Genomic DNA, 21,588 nt, shown 5'->3' on the forward strand with positions numbered 1-21,588 from the left:
GTGCACTACAACTACTGAGCCCATGAGCCCAGGAGCCACAGCTACTGAAACGCGTGCATACCCCTGAGTGTTCAGCCACAAGAGAAGCCACCACAACGAGAAGCCTGCGCACTGAGACTAGAGAGCAGCCCGCGTGCAGCAATGAAGACCCAGCACAGTCAAAAATGAATTGGAAAAAAAAAAAATGGCAATCTCTCGGCAAACTAGGCAAAAGAGGATTTGTCTTCACAACTAGATCGCCACCCCCTCAAGGCAGAGTCGGTTTCTCACATGTGGATCTCTTTGGTTCAAACCTACAGGCCTGCAGTAGGCAATCAGTAAGGACTGGCCGGCAGGTTCTCCTGGCTCTAAGCTGCCTTTTCCTGTGCTTCTCTGCTGGAGAAGCTGATCCAAGGCTTCCAAACCCGGGCTTCCAGTCACACCATGAGCTGTAGAGTTAGTCACAAACTGGGGAGTGTTGTCTTGAGCGTGGAGTACTTTCACTCATGGTTAATACTTCTTAATTTTCTTCTCTGAAAAATGGAGAAACTAATTGACCAGCACAAAAATGACCACCTAAATATTTGCTAAATGAGTTCATGAATGATTGCTACTAATGTAAGAAACTTATCCAGCATACTGAGAATGAGTTACGTAACGATACAAAATATATAGCAGTACCAAAAGGCCCAGGTTTACTGATTAGACTGCCCAGTAGATAGAAAGAAACCTTTCAAATAAGCCAGTCTTCAAGATAGGTAATAGTATTCCACACACTTATTCCAAAACACACCATGAAGCCTTCTGCTGCTTCTGCTGCCGCTAAGTCACTTCAGTCATGTCCGATTCTGTGCGACCCCATAGACGGCAGCCCACCAGGCTCCGCCGTCCCTGGGATTCTCCAGGCAAGAACACCGGAGTGGGTTGCCATTTCCTTCTCCAGTGCATGAAAGGGAAAAGTGAAAGTGAAGTCGCTCAGTCGTGTCCGACTCTTAGCGACCCCATGGGCTGTGGACTACCAGGCTCCTCCGTCCATGGGATTTTCCAAGCAAGAGTACTGGAGTGGGGTGCCATTGCCTTCTCCGGAAGCCTTCTGCTAATTACTCCCAACTCCCCCAACGGTGACAACTACATAAATGCCTGTCAATAGTAGATCTTTTCTACAAAGTTGTTCTTGCAAATACTAATGAGAGGTGGGGGGTTGGGGGGTCACAAACCAATTTATTAAAAGTTTATGAGGAAAATCAACGAGAAAATCACAAGAATTAAATAGAACATATGGGCAAAGAATCTGAACAATTAATATAAAAAGCAATTTTAAATGGATATTAAATAAGAAAAAATGTTTCAGTCTCACTTGCATTAAAAATACTTGTTAAAAAAACTAATTGTAGGCAATTTGATCATTTAAAATGATTCAATATTCAATGCTGGAGCAGTTCAATGAGTCAGACACTCACAGTCTGCAAATGAACTTGGAAATGGATTCAATTCTGGAACACTATTTGGCAAAATGTCTCAGGAACCTTGGTTCACATTCTTTGACACAGTAATTTTCAACTTCCAGAAAATATGTCAGAATGTCAACTAATACCTTTGCACAAAGATTTTCACACCAGCATTGTGTTTAATCAAGAAAATCTAGAGTTCATAAATATCCAACAATAAAGGAGGTATTAATAAAATTCCTTCTAAATTATGTTTATGGGGAATTTTTATAAGGATATTTTTATATGTTTTCATGATAAAAGATTAAAGGTATGATTTCATATTGCATACATGTGAAAAGTTTCAATTATGTAACAACTGCAAGACAAAACACCAAAAAGTATAAAGTATAGTGGTATTTCTCGGAGTCTTTGAGGTGACTGATTTTCTTCTTTAAGCCTTCATATGTGTTTTCCAGCTTCCCTGGTGTCTCAATCCATAAAAAAATCTGCGCTTCACAGACACTGCATTTTTTTTTAACAAGTTGAAGGTTTGTGACAATCTACATTGAGCAAGTCTATTGGTGCCATTTTTACAACAGCATCTGCTTACCTCATGTCTCTGTGTCATATTTTGGTAATTTTTTTGCAATATTTCAAACCCTCTACTAGTGAAAAGATTACAACTCACTGAAGGCTCAGATGATGGTTAGCAACATCTATTTCTGCTTTATTGACTATGCCAAAGCTTTTGACTGTGTGGATCACCACAAACTGTGGAAAATTCTGAAAGAGATGGGAATACCAGACCACCTGAAATGCCTCTTGAGAAACCTGTATGCAGGTCAGGAAGCAACAGTTAGAACTGGACATGGAACAACAGACTGGTTCCAAATAGGAAAAGGAGTACATCAAGGCTGTACATTATCACCCTGCTTATTTAACTTTTATGCAGAGTACATCATGAGAAACGCTGGACTGGATGAAGCACAAGCTGGAATCAAGATTGTCGGGAGAAATTATCAATAATCTCAGATACGCAGATGACATCACCCTTATGGCAGAAAGTGAAGAAGAACTAAAGAGCCTCTTGATGAAAGTGAAAGAAGAGAGTGAAACAGTTGGCTTAAAGCTCAACATTCAGAAAACTAAGATCATGGCATCCAGTCCCATCACTTCATGGCAAATAGATGAGGAAACAGTGAAAACAGTGGCTGACTTTATTTTTGGGGGCTCCAAAATCACTGCAGATGGTGATTGCAGCCACGATATTAAAAGACGCTTACTCCTCGGAAAGAAAGTTATGACCAACCTAGACAGCATATTAAAAAGCAGAGACATTACTTTGTCAACAAAGGTCCGTCTAGTCAAGGCTATGGTTTTTCCAGTGGTCATGTATGGATGTGAGAGTTGGACTATAAAGAAAGCTGAATGCAGAAGAATTGATGCTTTTGAACTGTGGTGTTGGAGAAGACTCTTGAGAGTCCCTTGGACTGCAAGGAGATCCAACCAGTCCATCCTAAAGGAGATCAGTCCTGGGTATTCATTGGAAGGACTGATGTTGAAGCTGAGGCTCCAATATTTTGGCCACCTGATGCACAGAGCTGACTCATTTGAAAAGACCCTGATGTTGGGAAACCTTGAAGGCAGGAGGAGAGGGGGACGACAGAGGATGAGATGGTTAGATGGCATCACCGACTCGATGGACATGGGTTTGGGTGGACCCAGGGAGTTGCTGATGGACAGGGAGGCCTGGCATGCTGCGGTTCATGGGGTCACAAAGAGTCGGACACGACTAAGTGACTGAACTGAATTTTTAGCAATAAATTAATTAGTCAATTTTAATGAAGGCATATGAACTTTTTTAGATATAATGCTACTGCATACTTAATAAACAGTTATGTTTACAGTTTGAGTGTAAACATAACTTTTGTATGTACTGGGAAATCAAAATTTGTGGAACGGAACCTACAATATCTCTGAGGTATATTTTAGTTGGTCAATAAGAAGCTGTTTAGAAAAAAAAGCACAGAATTTGGTACAATTGTAAAATTCCCAAGCTTAAAAAATAATTTAAAGTTTCTAAATTCCTCAAGAGAGGGTAGGATTTGGAGGAGTTGGGGCAAAGACCAGAATCCCAGGAAGAAGCCAACACTATCAGCGTCCATTTCTGCTGCATGTTTTATGTACCAGTGTAGCCTTGAACGAAACCCTGCTAGCACTCTGGACATCCTTGTGTAAATTAGAAAAGGAAGTTCACCCCTCAGCACAGGTGCAATTCTAGGTCAGGGTGTGCTGAGGACTCAGCAAACCAACTGGTTTCCAGTTGTCCCTTTTGCAGGGTTGCATCACCATATGCGGCCTGCCCTGTGCCCCCACTACCTCTGACCCAGTGTGGAGAGAATGGCCATTGGGCAAACACTGGAAACTGGGTCCCCGCTGTGCATGACCTTGGGTGAGGAATTTACCTTCTTATACAATGGAGATGACATCCGCCATGCCTACCTCACAGGGCTAAGAGAATCAACATTTTTAAATAGAGTTCAGTCATACTTTCAACTGAGTATATTTTCTAAAATCAAAGGGTAAGGTAAAAGTTTCATAGGACCACAATCACCCTTGAGAATGCCTCTACATCGCCCATGAAGTAGAGTCCATGCCCAGGCTGATATGCCATTCTGGGGACGGGCATGACACTCTCAATAAGCCCAGCACAACCTCCAGGGAGGGGAGAGATGCTGATAATTTGGTAAAAACATGAGTTGCATTGACCTGCTTCTATGCATAGGCCTTGTCTACCTAAGGTATAGAAGCAGAAATACCAAAATCAACTTTAGTGCAAAGAGATACATTAGGATTGGGGTATATGTCCACTGAAGACAACAGCAAGTGAAACCACTAACTTGGTTTTAATTTTGTTTCCCTCTCTTTCTCTTTAGTGCCCAACATGTGTAGTTGACCTTGAGCAAGTTAAATGCAAAGTCTAATGAAGCATGAAAACTCTGAAGCAAAATATAAGTGCAAGGCATTGTCTTTGTGATCTATACCATGTATGACTATCTTGGTCGTTCAGGCATGTCCAACTCTTTGTGACCCCATGGATAGTAGCCCACCAGGCTTCTCTGTCAGTGGGATTCTCCAGGCAAGAATACTGGAGCGGGTTGCCATTTCCTACTCCCAGGGGTCTTCCTGACCCAGAGATCAAACCTACGTCTGTTGTATCTCCTGCACTGGCAGGTGGGTTCTTTACCACTAGTGCCACATGGGATCCCAATTAGTATTATGTGATGTGAGGAAATGCACACTGTTCAGGACACAAAGCTGCCGGTGTGGGAAACTTTAAGTCACATCCTTATTTCAGGGCACACAGGCAGAGCCCCTCCTCCCGTGAGAAGGCACTGCTGGTGTGCTCCTGGGAAGAGCTGTGGCTCTGAGTTGTGTTCCCATAGAGGAAGGGCTAGCACAGCGCCAATCACAGTCTTTCACTTCATTCCTCTCAGCCCTTTTTGGCAAAATGTCTCAAGATAGGAACTAGAGGAGGTAGCAGGGTAGGAACTAGATCTACTGGCTGAGGGGGTGAAATGAGCAAGGTAGCAGCTTTAGAGAGAAAGCACGGGACCAGCCCTCTCAGAGTCACTGATGCTCAAAGATAATCTCTCAGTTCAGCATCTGCATTGGCCACCCAGAAAAAAGTCCTCTCAGTTGTCTGCTCCAGCACTCCAGACTGAAAAAAAGCCCCAGGTCCTTCCGGATAAAAGCCACATGTGCCCTTTGCTTTCCAGAGTGAAACACATCATCCTGAATGCCACCAAAATAAACACGTTTCCTCCTGCACCACCTGGGCTACTCTGGACATTTTCTAGTGAACCAATGACCTACCTAGTTCAATCCTACATATAAAGAAGAGGATTCTTTACAAACCAAATAGTGCTTTTAAAAACAGAAAGCACTCTTCAACATGTCTGCACCCTGCTGCTGCCACGTTTCCATATGGCCCACTCTTCATACTTCTAATATAATTAATCTCCACTCAACAGGAAACCTCTAAGAGAAAAGTAAGTTTCATACTTGTGTATGGCTATTGACCTAGATTCTTCATTACTATGCTTTTAGAAGTGATTATAGAGAAAACAAATACAAATGAACAATACAAACACTATGACTATTAATACTGTCTCTTACAGAAAACTGGGGTTACCAGGGAAACAAAATTTTATTCAGAAATTCTTAATTGGGCATCAACTGATTATTACCTGCTGTGCTAAGGTGTATAGGGAGATAGATATGAAAGTGAACTGGACAGAGAATCTGACCTTCCTCCTTCCTGCCAGCAAAATAGCCTTAAAGTCTACAAGTATCTTAAGCCAGCAACTCATCATAAGAAAATCAATAGGAAAAACACTAACTCTTGGCAGAAAAGACATCAAGAAGTCTTAACTGGTTAGTGAGAAGTACAAATGCTCCTGTGCAGAACGGGAACTCATCAATCCACACCATTTAGCCCAACGTACACAGTGGCTTCAAGCCACAACATTTAGCTGATGAGAGAAAAGAAAACCCAAGACAGCAATAGAGAAAGAGTAGATATGCTCTTCCAAGCACATCAAGGTATGATTCAGAATGTTCTGAATACTCACTGTTCTTCTTGTACATCAGAATTTCAAAGGAATTCATCTCATAGTTCTCAAAGGTTTGCCTCACTTTTTCAATGGTATCTTTATCGGTCAGCTCCCCGTACATAAAACTGCAAAGCAACCAAAGAGTTAGATGAGCAAGTATTTGTTATTCTACAAGCATCTGTTGAATACCTGCTCTACACCCAGCACTGTGCTATGCACTGTGAAACACACATACACACACTGAAAACACGTGTGCCATCAGAAAAGGTTTACTAATTGAAATGGGATCAACACTCCATCACCGTCTCCCTGCCACCCCCCCCGCCCCCCGCCAAAAACTAATGGTTTAATGGGAGAGACACACTAGAAAACAGCAATCTAAACAGCAGATTAGAAAACAGTATGACCCTACACAGGAATTACAGTACAAACAGTAGACACAGAGCACTGAGTGGTCGGACAGGCTTCCCAGAGGCAAGGAGAAATGAGATCTAAAGAGCAGGTGGAAATTAGCTGAGAAAAGGAGTGAAAAGAACATTCTAGGCAAAAAAGGAGCATTGCAAAGGCACAGGGGTGAGAGGGAGGTCAATTCTGGAACCTGAATACAGTTCACCTCAGTATGCCTGGAATGTAGACGCTGAAGGGAAAATTTGCAACTGATAATATACAGAAGTAAGCAGGAGTCAGAAAATGGAAGAGACCATGGCATTACAGGCCAGGTGAAGTAATTTAAACTTTATCCCAAAATCAAGGCAGAGGGAACCACTAGAGGGTTTCAAGCAAACGAGTTGCATAATCAAATCTACATTTTAGAAATACAGCTCTGGAAGACTTCCTGAGAAGGACGGCAGAATAAATTTGGACTACAGATTTTTTTCTTCTCTTAATTTCCAACAAAATAAACAAGCGAATAGGAAAAAAAATCACAAAAAGTCACCAATCGAACAAGAAAAAGGGTGCAATTTGATGCTCTAACCAAGACATAGCTAAGGAAAGAAAAGAAGATTCAGCAAGTCAGCCACTGTCTTTGCAGCTCCTTTTCCTACCCCTCCCCCCACCACTAACAAAGAAAACAGAGAACTGGGTGAAAAAAAATCAAGATGATAAAATTCTACAAATTCTTTCTAATTTCCATACTCCTCACATTTGGAGAAAAATAAACTATAAGGGTTAATAAATTAAAAAACGTTAGTAAGGGCTACCCTGGTGGCTCAGATGGTAAAGAATCTCCCTGCAATGCAGGAGACCCGGGTTTGATCCCTGGGTCAGGAAAATTCCCTGGAAAAGGGAACAACAACCCACTCTGGTATTCTCACCTGGAGAATTCCATGGACAGAGGAGTCTGCAGGCTACAGTCCATGGGTCACAAAGAGTTGGACATAACTGAGCAACTAGGACTTTCACTTTTCATTCTTCACATTTGGAGAAAAGTAAACTAACAGAGTTAATGCTGCTGCTGCTGCTGCTAAGTCGCTTCAGTCGTGTCCGACTCTGTGCGACCCCATAGACGGCAGCTCACCAGGCTCTGCCGTCTCTGGGATTCTCCAGGCAAGAGTACTGGAGTGGGGTACCATTGCCTTCTCCGAACAGAGTTAATAAGCAGCATGAAAAAAATTTAGGAAAAAACCTGGGTAGTAGAAGCTCCTGTCTGGTAATACCGACTCTCAGCAGAGGCGGTAACTTCCAGGACCACCCACTTTCTTGGGCCTCACACCAAATATGGTCTGAAGACCAAGGTTTATCCCTCTAGGAATGGGTTATGCCCCCCAACAACTTGGTAGAGTGAACCATGGCACAGGACACTAACAGAATGCAAGAGAAGAAAAGCCATCCCTCAGTGGGGATGCAAAGGCCAGTCCTCCAACAAGGCTGCCAGTGAACCCTGTGAGTATGTCCCCGCTCCAGGCCTGCAGGTGACACCAACAAGGAAGAATGGCCACACTCAGCCCTCAAGGCTTAGGTGATATAGAAACAGCGGCATGGGTTCCCCAACAATACACAACCCATCTTCTAAAATTGTGCACACCTAACTGTGCAACCTAGCTTTTTCTTGGTGACTTGAATCATAGAATCAAAGAATTTCAGAGCTAACAAGAACTTCAGAAGTTAGGAACACAATTCCTAATCCACGAAGTCAATCATCTGTAGTTCCCCGTGTGCCCATCTCATGTAATGTGCTGCTCTGGGGCTGTGTTCTTCAACTATAAATCAGGAAAAGAGATAACCACGCTTGGTGAATTACCTTTAAAAAGAAGGATAGATCAAAACTAAATTAGCCGTGCCTGAGAACAAGAGGATTTCTTTCTCTTCGGATGTAAAAACTTAGGTTCTATGACCATTTCACTTAGCCAGTTGCTCAAAGGCCTTTTTAGCTTCCACCCACTTTCCCTTTCTGAATGGATTTGCTAGATAAGTGACCTCCATTTAAGTGATGTGATGTTCTACAGGCTGGCAATTTCCTTCACAAGGTAAAATCAACCCCTGCTAAACGGAGTCTTCAAACAAATGAAGTACCATCGTTACATCCAGCTTTCCCTACTCTATGTGCTTTTTCAAGCTGAAGTTCAGTGGTAGATACAAGTTTCCTTTGTCTGGACATTAGATTTAAGATGCTTGCAATGCAGGAAATAAGCCAAAGGACCCTGAGCTATTAGGGATGTAGCTAACACAGGGCATGCTTCCTTTCCTGCTGGAGAAGGGACTCCTTCAGAGAAATAAGTAAGTTTCTTAGAAACTTACTAAGTTCTCTTAGCTGCATAAACATTATCCAGTACTCATATCTAATTTTCTTAAAGTGTTTGATGATAGTCAATAAGAAGCAAGACAGGTAAGGAAAGACTGCTCAAGCCACACTAGAAAGCGAAGCTCACTCTCCCAATGTGTTCGGATTATGTCTGTGCACATACAGATGAACACGTAGATGCAGACACACAGATACCTCAGAGGATAAGAGAACACCAAGAATGTAAGAGAATTCTACTGTAATACTTGAGTCACAATTTCTAAAACTTTCAGGGAAGCTTAAACTTTCCATTTCCCAGTCCCCAAAACCTAAGATTTAAGAAAATGATAATATTTTCAAAACATTTAATACTTTTCACCAAATGAGTTACTTGGCTGATTTAATACCAAGAATATGCAACTTCTGAGAACCAAAGACTATGCCTGGGTTGAACGGGTTTTTCCACCCTTTGGAGATGAGTTCATTTTTGAATCTAGCAGGTTTAGGAAGAGCTTCCTGGGGGGCTCAGCAGTAAAGAATCCACCTGCCAATGCAGGAGATGTGGGTTCGATCCCTGGGTCGGGAAGATCCCCTGAAGGAGGGCTTGGCAACCCACTCTAGTATTCTTGTCTGGAGAATCCCATGGACAGAGGAGCCTAGCGGGCTATGGTCCACGGCGTGGCAAAGAGTCAGATATGACTGAAGCAACTAAGCACAGCACGCAAGTTTAGGAAAGTGATTCCACTGCATGCAAACACCACTGAAGACAGATGACCTTGAGGAAGGCCAAGAGTGAGAAGAGCAAAAGGCTGTGCAGCCAAGACCTTGCTGAGACAGCACAGGGTCTGGGCCACAGGCGCCACTCAGCACCTCGAGGATGCTCTAAAAGAGCTTTGCTAGTGACACAGCCCAAGGGCACTACTTGGCTAGTAACCCTGTCAAATACCCAAGTTGCATAGCACCCTTCACTCGTGTCTTTGAATCAGTGATCAAAGACAGATGTGACAACAGCAAGGCAGCAAAACATGGTCTCTTCACTGTTTCTGATGAAAAGCCCTATGAGCATGGCCCATGACTCCAAAATGGTATTTATTCTTCAAAAATGGCTAGACAGGGACTTCTCTGATGGTCCAGTGGTTAAAGCTCCACACTTCCAATGCAGGGAGTACAGGGTCAATCCCTGATCAGGGAACTAGGATCCCATACGCCACTGATGTGGCCAAACAATAAAAAAAATTTTTTTACATGACCATATATTTTTTAAATTAACTTAATGACCTAAATTTTTATTTCATCTTCATTTAACTTTGTTTAATCTTCTAATTTTCACATAATTTCCATCTAAAACCTCAAACTTTTGAGTTTACATTTTACTGATAAAATGATTTTCCTGAGTTTTTCTAGGTTTTCCCTCATCTCACTGACTGTAAATTGATTAGTTGTAGGGACCATGTTATTAGGCCTTCTTTCATTTTCCCAGTACAGTGTGTGAACTGGAGATGATAGTGTGATAAGTATTCCTGAATGTGCTTAGTCGCTCAGTGGTGTTTGACTCTTTGCAACCCTTTGGATTGTAGCCCTCCAGGTTCCTCTGTCCACTGGATTTTTTAGGCAAGAATACTGGAGTGGGTTGCCATTTCCTCCTCCAGAGGATCTTCCTGACCCAGGGATCAAACCTGCATCTCCTGTGTCTCCTGCATTGGCAGGCAGATTCTTTACCACTTGTGCCACCTGGGAAGTCCATTCCTGAATGAAATTGCATGAAAGGAAATTCCCAAGTTGAGTAAGCCATTTTCTTTTTCCAAAAAGATATCACGAAAGAGTGTTCAACAGAACAAGCCCAAACATAAATACCTGCAGGTACTGCTTTTTTGCATCACTTCCGCCCTGTGATAGCCAGACAGCTTGCAAAATCCATCATTGCTGTACACGATAGGCCAGTCCACTATCTGGGCATTCCCCAACACAAAGTTAGTATCTGTTGAGAAGAAAAAAAGAAGGAGAAGAAGAGGGCACATGAGGCAAGACATTATTGCGATTCAATGAGGACATAAATAATAACCAACCCAGGTATTTTTTGTTTCCCCCCAAAATAGTCTCTTGAATAGGAAACGGGTCCTCTGAGGAACACAGGAGAACAGAGCTCTAAGACTGTTTGGAAAGCAAATGCTGAGGCTCAGTTCAGTTCAGTTCAGTTGCTCAGTCGTGTCCAACTCTTGTGACCCCATGGACTGCAGCTTACCAGGCTTCCTTGTCCATCACCAGCTCCTGAAGCTTGCTCAAACTCACGTCCATTGAGTCGGTGATGCCATCCAGCCATCTCATCCTCTGTCATCCCCTTCTCCTCCTGTCCTCAATCTTTCCCAGCATCAGGGTCTTTTCCAACAAGTCAGCTCTTCGCATCAGGTGGCCAAAGTATCGAAGTTTTCAGCTTCAGCATCAGCCCTTCCAATGACTATTCAGGACTGATTTCCTTTAGGATGGACTGGTTTGATCTCCTTGCAGTCCAAGGGTCTCTCAGGAGTCTTCTCCAACACCACAGTTCAAAAGCATCAATTCTTCAGTGCTCAGCTTTCTTTCCAGTCCGACACTCACATCCATACATGACTACTGGAAAAACCATAGCTTTGACTAGACAGACCTTTGTCAGCAAAGTAATGTACTCCAAAAGAAGCATGCTTAACCAATCAACCAACATTTCCTGCAGAAATCCACTGATTTCCATAAGACATATTCAAGTCCTAATTTTTCATCTCAGTGAGAGTATGCTAACTTGAAGCTAGCAAGAAACTGAAAGTAATTTCTCCTGAGTTCCATCCAGCATCTTAGCTTGTCAGTCTTTTGGGCAGAAGCGACACATTGGCATTACTCACCCTGATTAGCAAGTGCTAGTCCATGGAGGAGAAGGCCTCCTTAGAGAGGCAAAGGGGACAACAGCAGAATGCCTCCTGGAACACACATATCAAAGACCCTTCTTCTTGGTGAGGAAGGGACTAGATCGCTAATACTAGGGCTCTGTGGAACCTGATCGAGATGCCAGGCAATGACAAGCCTTCTTACTGATTTGAAATCCTGGAGCTACAGAAGGCACAGTTCAGACCTCTTTCATGGAGCACTAGACCACCATTCACTCAAGATGCAGGGATTAAGTAAGCCAGATATGTTCGGCTGGCGTGCATGTTCTCACCACTTTCTACATTTTTAAAGATCAAAAGTCTTCAATACCTTTTGTGCTCAGGAAATCAAGTATCCCTTTTTTCTTTTCAAGACCTTAAGCAAATAACATCCAGAACTTAAATATAATCATTATTTTGGCTTGACGCTTTCCTTTCCACAGAATAATCACCCCTCCCCCACCTCCCCCTGCCCAAAAGGAAGCGAAGAACACCTATATAGACCGTTCCTTTGTTGTAAACCGGACGGGGGTTGTTTATACATGTACTCTATGTCGAGTGGAGTAATGGTGATGTGTAATATCTTCATTTAATTGGGAGGTTAATTTGGCTCTAGTATATCACTTACAGATTATTCACAGCATGGGTAATCATCCTTTCCTATCTACACGAGAAGGAACAGAGGAAGGAGACACAGGAGGAACAGCCAAATACAGTAAGCTACTCTGTTTTGTGATATTTGGTTTGTTGATTAACACTTGCAAACATTCGAGAGCTTTTAGATTCAAGTGGGCAGTTTAGCTGCCGCTAGCTTTGAGAAGCCTCTCTGCGGTGCTCCAGCCGCACAGACAGTGTACCTGGGTACCTGTTCCTTTCTGGTGGTCCAAAAGGTGGTGGTGGTCCACTGTGCCCTCACCATCTGCTGCAGCCCCTCCTGGTGAAAGCTGATGTCTCTGCTGGGTGGTCTCCACCACCAGGAGAGCTGAAAGCTAAAGGAGCTGTAGTGTGGCTTCCTTCTCTAAGAGAGACCTTACCTCAGCCAGATGGGCCCCGTGCACCTGAGCCTCTGCCAGTGGACACAAGCGGGAATGGCAGATGGTCATCTGGTGAATGCTTGTCCACCCTTCCCGCTGTGAGAGCAGGGCTGCGTCCCTTACCCTGCCTGCAGGTGCTTTCAAGGGCCACCTGGGGCCCTGAGCCTGGCTCCTTGGTCTAGGGCAGGTGCCATGGCTCCTTCATTTCTTACTCAAAGTTTCCATTTGCTCCAAGGAATCAGAGATCACCTCTGTCTTGGAAGTAGGACTTCTCACTGAGAACCCCTAGGTGTGGTGATGTGGGCACACTGCTGACCCCATGGGCTATGGCACTTGCAGCCAATATGAGCCTCAGAGGGTCCGAGATTCAGCATCAGATAAAACAATATTGGTCCGATGGTCAGAAGTAGCAGAATTAAAATGAAAGAAGAGCTTATTTACTTATTTATTAGCAATGGAAGTGATGCTTACTGTCAGCCTGAGCAAGCATTTCAACTCAGGGAGGGATTCATTTTATGAACATTCAAAGCTTCAAAGTTCTAACCCCTGACTGAATTTATAGAGTGTCTATCACTTCTTATTTGTTCAGTTTCTATTACTTCTTATTTGTTCGGTTTCTTTTTCTTTGCTGAAGATACATGTCTATGTACATATCTGTTGTGATACACACATTCATATGAGGTACACAGTAATCTACTCTTAATCTACTCTTGAGAATGCTTTGATATATTGAAAATGAACAGAAAATAGCACCTTCATAAAGTGTATCTACAAACCGGCTAGCCTTATAAATACACCTTTAATAAAAATCATGTCAATGTCAATGTATGGCAAAAACTATTACAATATTGTAAAGTAATTAGCCCCCAACTAAAATAAATAAATTTATAAAAAAAAAATAAAAAAAATAATAAAAAAATAAAAATTCAAAAAAAAAAAAATCTATGGCTGGTCTTTCCTTCTATTCCTCCCAGACATACATAAATACCTCAGATTCCCACTAGGTACAACACACAATGCAAAACCCTGGGATATCCAGCTTGACAAGACATAGTACATGTCCTCCAGGAACTTACCAGGATAAATAGGCATGCATACAACTAACTAAAGAAGCAGGAAATAAAATGATTAACCTGTTCAAGGGAGGTAAAGGATTGTGTCTCAGAGTGGTCATGAATGACCTTGCTCTAGTCTGGAAGGATGAGTAAAATTTGGTTAAACATTTTCAATGCCTAAGATAGAACTACCATAGATAATACAAAAAACAATAAATATAGAAATGAAAATATGATGCCTGCCTTTGGTGAACTCCAGAAGTTGTGGGAGGAAGGTAACATTCCAGGCAGAGGACCCTGCATGAGCAAAGGGCTGGAGGCGTGGGACACAAAGCAGACTAATGTAGACAGACAGGGCAGCCAGGAAGGAGAACAGGAGATGAGCCTGGAGACCAGACTGGGAACAGTCTTGAGTGTCAAGGATGTCTGACTTTATTCTGGAGACGGGTAATCCCTTTATGTTGGTCTCCTCTCCCTGAAAAAAAACCTCACATTTCTTGAGCTGAGCAACTAAACCTTAAAATAAGTACAAAATTCACTGAATTATCCCTGAGTGTTTGTGAAGTCAAGTGGATTTAACTCTCTCTCTTGTTGATGCCTAAAACTGTAATAATTTCTCTCAGAAGACCTAGGTAGGAGGGTAAAACTGAGTGAACTTTTCATGGCTAAAGTCCCAGTAAGATTATGTGCTGAGAGGGAGGAATAAATAATAGTTTAACTACATATGTTTACATTTCTTTCCTATCTTAGGCCACCCTAAAGCAAATTAATTAAAAGGTAAACACACATACCAAAAAAATAAAGCTAACAGGAGAGGGGAAATGACTAGGAAACAGAGAAGAATTGTTTTTTTTTTGTGAGATGTTTTCTATTAGGAATCACTGGGTAAACAATACATGAGATCTCTTTGTATTATTTCTTACAATTTCATGTGAATCTACAATGATCTCAAAAAATTCAATTAAGAAACAAAATTTGTGTAACTAAAGCAAAGTTACTCAATAAGTGGCAGTTTTAATCATCATCATCATCATTGTCATGATCATCGTTATTATTGTATTTGGAGAGTAACAGGATCAGTATGAAGTCACCTCCTCCTAAAGCCAGATTTCTTATCCCTGCTCTTGTGAAGAATTTTTTTAAAATAACATATAATTAGTAGACTCAGAAAGACTCAAGAGATAATATATCCATAAAACAAAAATAAGATGTGGGGGGTGGGTGAAGAAGACTTAAAAGAAAACAAATGAACAAGTAAATAAGAGCCTCTGTAAATTAAAATTGAGTAATAATTTAAAATTCAACAGAGAGACATAGGAAACATAAGAAAAAAATAAGACAAGAAGATCAATCAAGAAGAACAGCATGCATCCTAATAAGAACAGCGGAAAGAACAGCACAAGAATAGGACAGAAGACTTTTTTTTTTAAATTAAACTATCGAATGTGAGGGTAGAATAACAATATTTCCAGATGTGATCTTCAGATAAGAGCTGGGAAATTTATGTCCCATATATTTTTTCTCAGGAGGTTAACTTGATGTGTATCAGCAAAATGAGGGTATAAAGCAAGAAAGAAGACAACATGGGAACCAGGGAAAAAGTGGCTCCAAATATAGAAAGCCAGGAAGGAAGCTGCTGTGAAGTATTCACTACAGAATGGTTCCAAGAACAGAAGTTGCAGAAGAGAGTTAGCTAGAGATAAAGGGAGTCAGGATCTAACGATATTCTTGATAATTTGGAATAACACAAAAAATTTAGTAAGGGTATATAATTTAGGGGGCAGGAAAGGAAATTAGAAACAAAGAAAACAAAAGCTGTGCAAGAAGGGAAGCCAAATCATACTATATCATATCACTGCCATCATGCAAACATCTTATTAAATTCCAATTTTTAAAACCAACATAGTCGAAGCATGCATGGAATATTTGACTAGAAGTATCTCGATAACCTCATCAATTCTAACCTCATCAGTTCTGCAAAAATACAAATGATAAGCTGAGAAAGAGGAGAACAATCATCAGATGGTGTCTAGAGCTGATTTAATTTTTAAAAAGGTATACATATTTCACTGAAAGCTGCAAAGATAACCAATAATGGAGTAATAAATTAGGAGGAAGGATAGGAAGTAGATAATGTGAGCTAAAAGCTCAAATAAATTAACAGAACTCAAAGATAATATCTAAAATTGATAAACCTGAAAATAGCTATAATGCTTGTTATTTTAGAGACACGGCAGAAACTATAAGAAGTAACAGCTGTAATAGAAAATGTGGCCTCCAGTGAGCTGGATGGGTGAAAAGACAAGGCATAGGACAACTGTTTTCTTTATAAGCTCTTCAGCTTGGTATTTTTACTCATGAACGTATACTGCTGCTGCTAAGTCGCTTCAGTCGTGTCCAATTCTGTGTGACCCCATAGATGGCAGCCCACCAGGCTCCCCCGTCTCTGGGATTCTCCAGGCAAGAACACTGGAGTGGGTTGCCATTTCCTTCTCCAATGCACAAAAGTGAAAAGTCAAAGTGGATTCACTCAGTCGTGTCCGACTCTTAGCGACCCCATGGACTGCAGCCTACCAGGCTCCTCCATCCATGGGATTTTCCAGGCAAAAGTACTGGAGTGGGTTGCCATTGCCTTCTCTGATGAACGTAAACTACTTTGATAAAAATAAGTATATTCTTAATTTTTAATGAATTTAATCAGAAGAGGTTAACTTATTGATTAAATTTTTCAATTACTAAAAAAATGAGAATGGAATATATTTCAAGCTCCAGATATCGCTATAATTTCTCATAAAAGTAGTCTGGTCATCTTTTAAAGGTATTTTTTATCTCAAGGACTCCAAGTGTTCCTGGGGTGCATATTACAGCCTTATCTGGGAAAAATCATGTACACTAGCATCTTCTTTGACTTTAGAAAGGAAACATCTGTCCATTGACAGATGAATAGATAAAGAAGATGTGGTATGCATATACATACACACGTGCACACAGCGGAATATTACCCATAAAAAGGAATGGAACAATGCCATTTGCAGCAACATGGATGAACCTAGGGATTAAGTCAGAGAAAAACAAATATCAAATGATATTACTTACATGCAGAATCTCAAATATGATACAAATGAACTTACTTATAAAACAGAAACAGACTCATAGACATAGAAAACAAACTTATGGGAACCAAAGGGAAAATGTAGGAGGAAGAGATAAATTAGGAGTTTGGCATTAGCACATATAAACTACTATGTATAAAATAGATAACAAGGTCCCACTGTATAGCACAAGGAGCTATATTCAATATCTTGCAATAAACTATAATGGAAAAGAACATGAAAAATTATAAATATATGTATAACTGAAAATCTTTGCTGTACACCAGAAACTAACATAATATTGTAAATTAACTATTCAATTAAATAAAGAAGCAAATAAATAAATAAAACTCCCTCTTTATCCAAGAGAACTTTATAAAGAGAACTCCCTCTTTATCCAAGGACTTGGAATGAATGAAAGAATTTTAGTTCCAGTCACAAAGCCATTTGCTTCTAATACCAGAGAAACCCAGCATTTACAAATTCTTTCCCCTTCCCCACTGCATCCATAGCACACACATGTGTACCCTGCTATGGTTGGCTAAAAAAGAGCATATTCTGGATTCTCTTCAATTTATAAGTTACAAATGTGTGCTTGCATGCCAAGTCACTTCAGTCATGTCTAACTCTCTGCAACCCTACGGACTGTAGCCCACCAGGCTCCTCTGTCCATGAGAGTCCTCAGGCAAAAATACTGGAGTGGGTTGGCATTTCCTCCTCCAGGGGATCTTCCCAATCCAGAGATCGAACCTGCCTCTCTTACATCTCCGGCATTGGCAGGCAGGTCCTTTACAACTAGTGCCACCTGGGAAGCCCATAAGATACAAATAAATAATCTCTAAATTACCTTCCAGAGTACAAGCTCTGAATTTGTAAATTAGGGGGGTTACCCATACAAATAACAACTTCCTTGGTGGCGCCAGTGGTGAAGAACCCACCTACCAATTCAGGAGACGTAAGAGACATGGGTTTGATCCCTGGGTTGGGAAGATCCCCTGAAGGAGGAAATGGTAACCCACCCCAGTACTCTTGCCTGGGAAATCCCATGGACAGAGAGGAGTCTGGTGGGCTACAGTTCATGGGGTCGCAAAGTGTCAGACATGACTTAGTACCTAACAACAACAACATTACTTTATTGAATGAAGTGTCATGGACTTTATCGTTTTACTTAAATAAAAACTAAGTCTCTAAGGACCCACTCAGTTATAGCAGGGTAGAGTTGGGGTTTGAACCTTCTCTGACTTCAAAATCCATGTTTTTAATCATTATATTACAGTCTCCTCCTTATTCCACTAAGTACTAAGATCAGACCATTTCTATGAAAATCTTTGCAACACATTAGATTTATGTACCTTCCTACTAAAATACTAAGTATAATGAGACATTTAATTGATGAGTTAACTACCATTATTGCCTTTATATATTATGATTCTTCCTTGTGATACACAATGATGCCCACAGGAAATATTGACGTGGGTAGAACTAATTGCTCTTCTAAATGCTTCAGTTCTCCTGCCTATCTATTCAATGTTTTTTCTCTTCACTCACTTGCAAACTATCACTTCTTACTTTTTAATACTTAGTGTGCCAACCTACTTCTAGAACAGTCTTCTTTCCACACAATGATAGGAGAGGGGAGACGTTGTGCCCGGGTCCCCATTTGAGACCCAGTGATGGGAGAGAATATCACACTGGTGACTCAAAGGTGCTGGTCCTGCCAGCACCCCTCAGCCTTCCAGAGTCCCCATGGGGCCCATAAAAGACCCAGAAGGTTCCAACTGCTCCAATTCTGCTGTAGTTGCCTAAGTAGATGGTTGTCACAGTGCAGTGATGACCATGTAGATAAAGACAGCATATCATACTGTCCAAGCCTAAGATCAACTTGAGGGCTCAGCAAACTATCAAGGGTGAGCTGCAGAGCCAGTGAGAGCCTCGATTAGATCAAGTTTTATACACACACACACACACACACACAAAATATGTGCTGGGTTGCGGCAGAGCACCAAGTTCTATTCTATCAAAGACAGAACATAAGTCCTATGGGTAGAAAGAGTGTCTAAACACAAATCAACTGAGTTACCCCAAAAAGTGAAGTCGCTCGGTCATGTCTGATTCTTTGCGACCCCATGGACTGTAGTCTTCCAGGCTCATCTGTCCTTGGGATTTCCCAGGCAAAAATATTGGAGTGGGTTGCCATTTCCTTCTCCAGGGGATCTTCCCAACCCAGGGATAGAACCCATGTCTCCCACATTGCAGGCAAACTCTTTACCTTCTGAGCCACCAGGGAAGCCTGAGTCACCCCAAAAGACCACCTAAACTGGAAGGGTTTGAGATGCTAACTGGAAACTTCAGAGTCCTCTCGGAACTGATTTCCCCTTGCCAGTCAGTGCGGTGGGAGCCTGTGAGGGAACTAGGATCTGTTAAAATACAGAAGTGAACCTAGGTGTGTCTGAGTTAACTTGCCATCATGCCTCTAAAAGTATATCTGTCATAAGAATAGACAGGCTCAGAAACTTAGAATCTCCTGGAAAAAAAACAGTGCATAAATTCTGGTACAAGGACTCCATGATAGCAACTTTGCTAAGCCAAGGTTCCTTAATTCCTCTAGGTGGCTGGCTGTATTTCCACTGGTTAAGAACGCCAAATAAGTGGGCTCTAATGAAGTGACACAGGTCTTCTAGCCAAATGCAGAGATGTGCATTCCACATCCAACCATAAACAACTCTGGGATTACTTACCATTTTCCAAACTCAATAAATGAAAATTTATTTTGAAGCCAAGCAAAACTTAATTGGGAAAGTAACCCACTGCATGGAGAAAATATTAAAAATATATAATCTCCTGAGACTGCATCAGAATTGACCAGGTCTGGGAAATTCCCTTGGTGGTCCACCGGTTAGGACTCTAGGCTCTCACTGTCGAGGGCCCAGGTTCAATCCCTGGTGGGGGAACTAAGATCCCACAAGCCACATGACATGGACAAACATATACTCACGCACACACATACACACAAAGAACTGACCAGATCTGGATCTAAGAGATTTGGAGATTTTAAACTGAGAAATGTTAAGATATCTGACATTCTTTATCTATGAAGACAGCATCATCACCATCAAGACCACATGTATTAATATTTACCCATGAGATGGGCAGGCACAAGTAGTATTAACCCATTTTTATAGATCTTGTGAGAGAGCTTAGAGGCTTCCCCGGTGGCTCAGTAGGAAAAAATGTGCCTGCCAATGCAGGATATGCAGGTTTGATCCCTGGGTCAGAAAGATCCCCTGGAGAAGGAAATGGCAACCCACTCCAGTATTTGTGCCTGGGAAATCCCATGGACAGAGGAGCCTGACAGGCTACAGTCCTTGGGGTTGCACAAGAGTCAGACACAACTTAGAGACTAAACAATAACAACAGAGAGAACTTAGAAAATCAAAGGAACTCTTTCTATGTCATATAACTAATAGAGCAGGTACCGTCTCACATCTAATACTCTGTTAGTAAAGGCTACCTGGAGAAACAGGAGCAATAGGAGATATATATGTATGTGTGTGTATATATATATATATATATATATATATATATATATATAGAGAGAGAGAGAGAGAGAGAGAATGACAGAGATTTATTATAAGGAATTGGCCCATGTGATTATGGAGGCTGACAAGTTCCAAGGTCTATAGCTGGCAAGCTGGAGACCCACAAGAGCCAATGGTACAGTTCCAGTTTGAGTCTAAAGGCCTGAGAACCAAGAGAATTGATGGTGTAAGTTCCAGTCTGAAGGCTGCCAGGCACAAGACCACAGAAGAGCCAATGTTTCCATTCAAATCCAAAGGCAAGGGAAAAAAAAAAATCTCCCAGCTTAAAATCAGTAAGGAATTCCCCTTACTCAGGGGTGGGTCAGCCTTTTGCTCTAGTCAAACCTTCAACCGATTGGATAAGGCCCACCAATATTAGGGAGAACAATCTGCTTTACTCAGTCTACTGATTTATATGCTAAACTCTCCTAAAAACACCCTCGAAGAAACATCTACAATAATGTTTAACCAAATATTTGGGCATCCCATGACACACAAAATTAACCATCACAAGCACCAAAGCCAATGCTCTTCACTGTATAACATTCTGCAATAATCTTCAACAGAATCAACAGAACCAGAGCTTACAAATTCTGAGACCCCCTCAGAGTCCTTCGAGGTACTCTGGGACTCTAGGTTTGGCAGAATACAGTAACTTTATAAAGCTCTATTTTAATCAAAGGCTTTTATAAGGGCAACACATCCTTCTACACCTAGGCTTTCACTGAGGTGTCCACTCACCCCCAGAAAGAAATGTTGTAAGAAATACTTTTGCCTCCTTTCTCCATCCCCCTCACTTCTATCTCTCTGAGTAGATTCACCAAGCTACCAGTAGGCATCTCAAGAGCATGTGTCTTGGCCTTTCAAACTAGCCTGAGCCCAGTATGTTGGGAGAAGACAGACCTTGATTTAGAGCTACTTGTCTCCTCATAAGACTCACATCCCACCTGTGATGGGTCCTGCCAGCCCCCTGCTCTATCAGCTCCAGATTCTTGACCTAGGAGAAGGTCAGTTACTCACAGCCTAGAAGCCAAAGCCTAGGCTTGAGGAGGGAGACAGATGGCATGGGCATGTTCTCCAATCTAGTTTAACAATAAAAAAGCTGTATTTTGACCTTCATCTGGCTCCTTCAGCCAGTCTCCAATGAGGATAAAATGGTCTCTGATGGCTCAGATGGTAAAGAATCTG

The 21,588-nt window shown here is 41.6% G+C and overlaps 1 protein-coding gene across 3 annotated transcripts in view; it reads right to left on the reverse strand.

Moving 5' to 3' along the window:
* The window catches only part of KCNH1 (potassium voltage-gated channel subfamily H member 1), a 512,797-nt gene that overhangs the window by 383,674 nt on the left and 107,535 nt on the right, over positions 1-21,588 (reverse strand). For all 3 annotated transcript variants that reach the window (XM_081489690.1, XM_081489691.1, XM_081489689.1), the window contains exons 2-3: positions 10,602-10,725; positions 6,044-6,150 (exon numbers count right to left, since the gene is read on the reverse strand). In XM_081489690.1, coding sequence (XP_081345816.1) covers positions 6,044-6,150; positions 10,602-10,725 — 231 coding nt within the window. The remainder of the gene's footprint in view (positions 1-6,043; positions 6,151-10,601; positions 10,726-21,588) is intronic.

Source organism: Giraffa tippelskirchi, chromosome 5 (assembly GCF_054371585.1).
Source record: "Giraffa tippelskirchi isolate mGirTip1 chromosome 5, T2T-mGirTip1v1.2.pri, whole genome shotgun sequence".
NCBI classification, from domain to species: domain Eukaryota; kingdom Metazoa; phylum Chordata; class Mammalia; order Artiodactyla; family Giraffidae; genus Giraffa; species Giraffa tippelskirchi.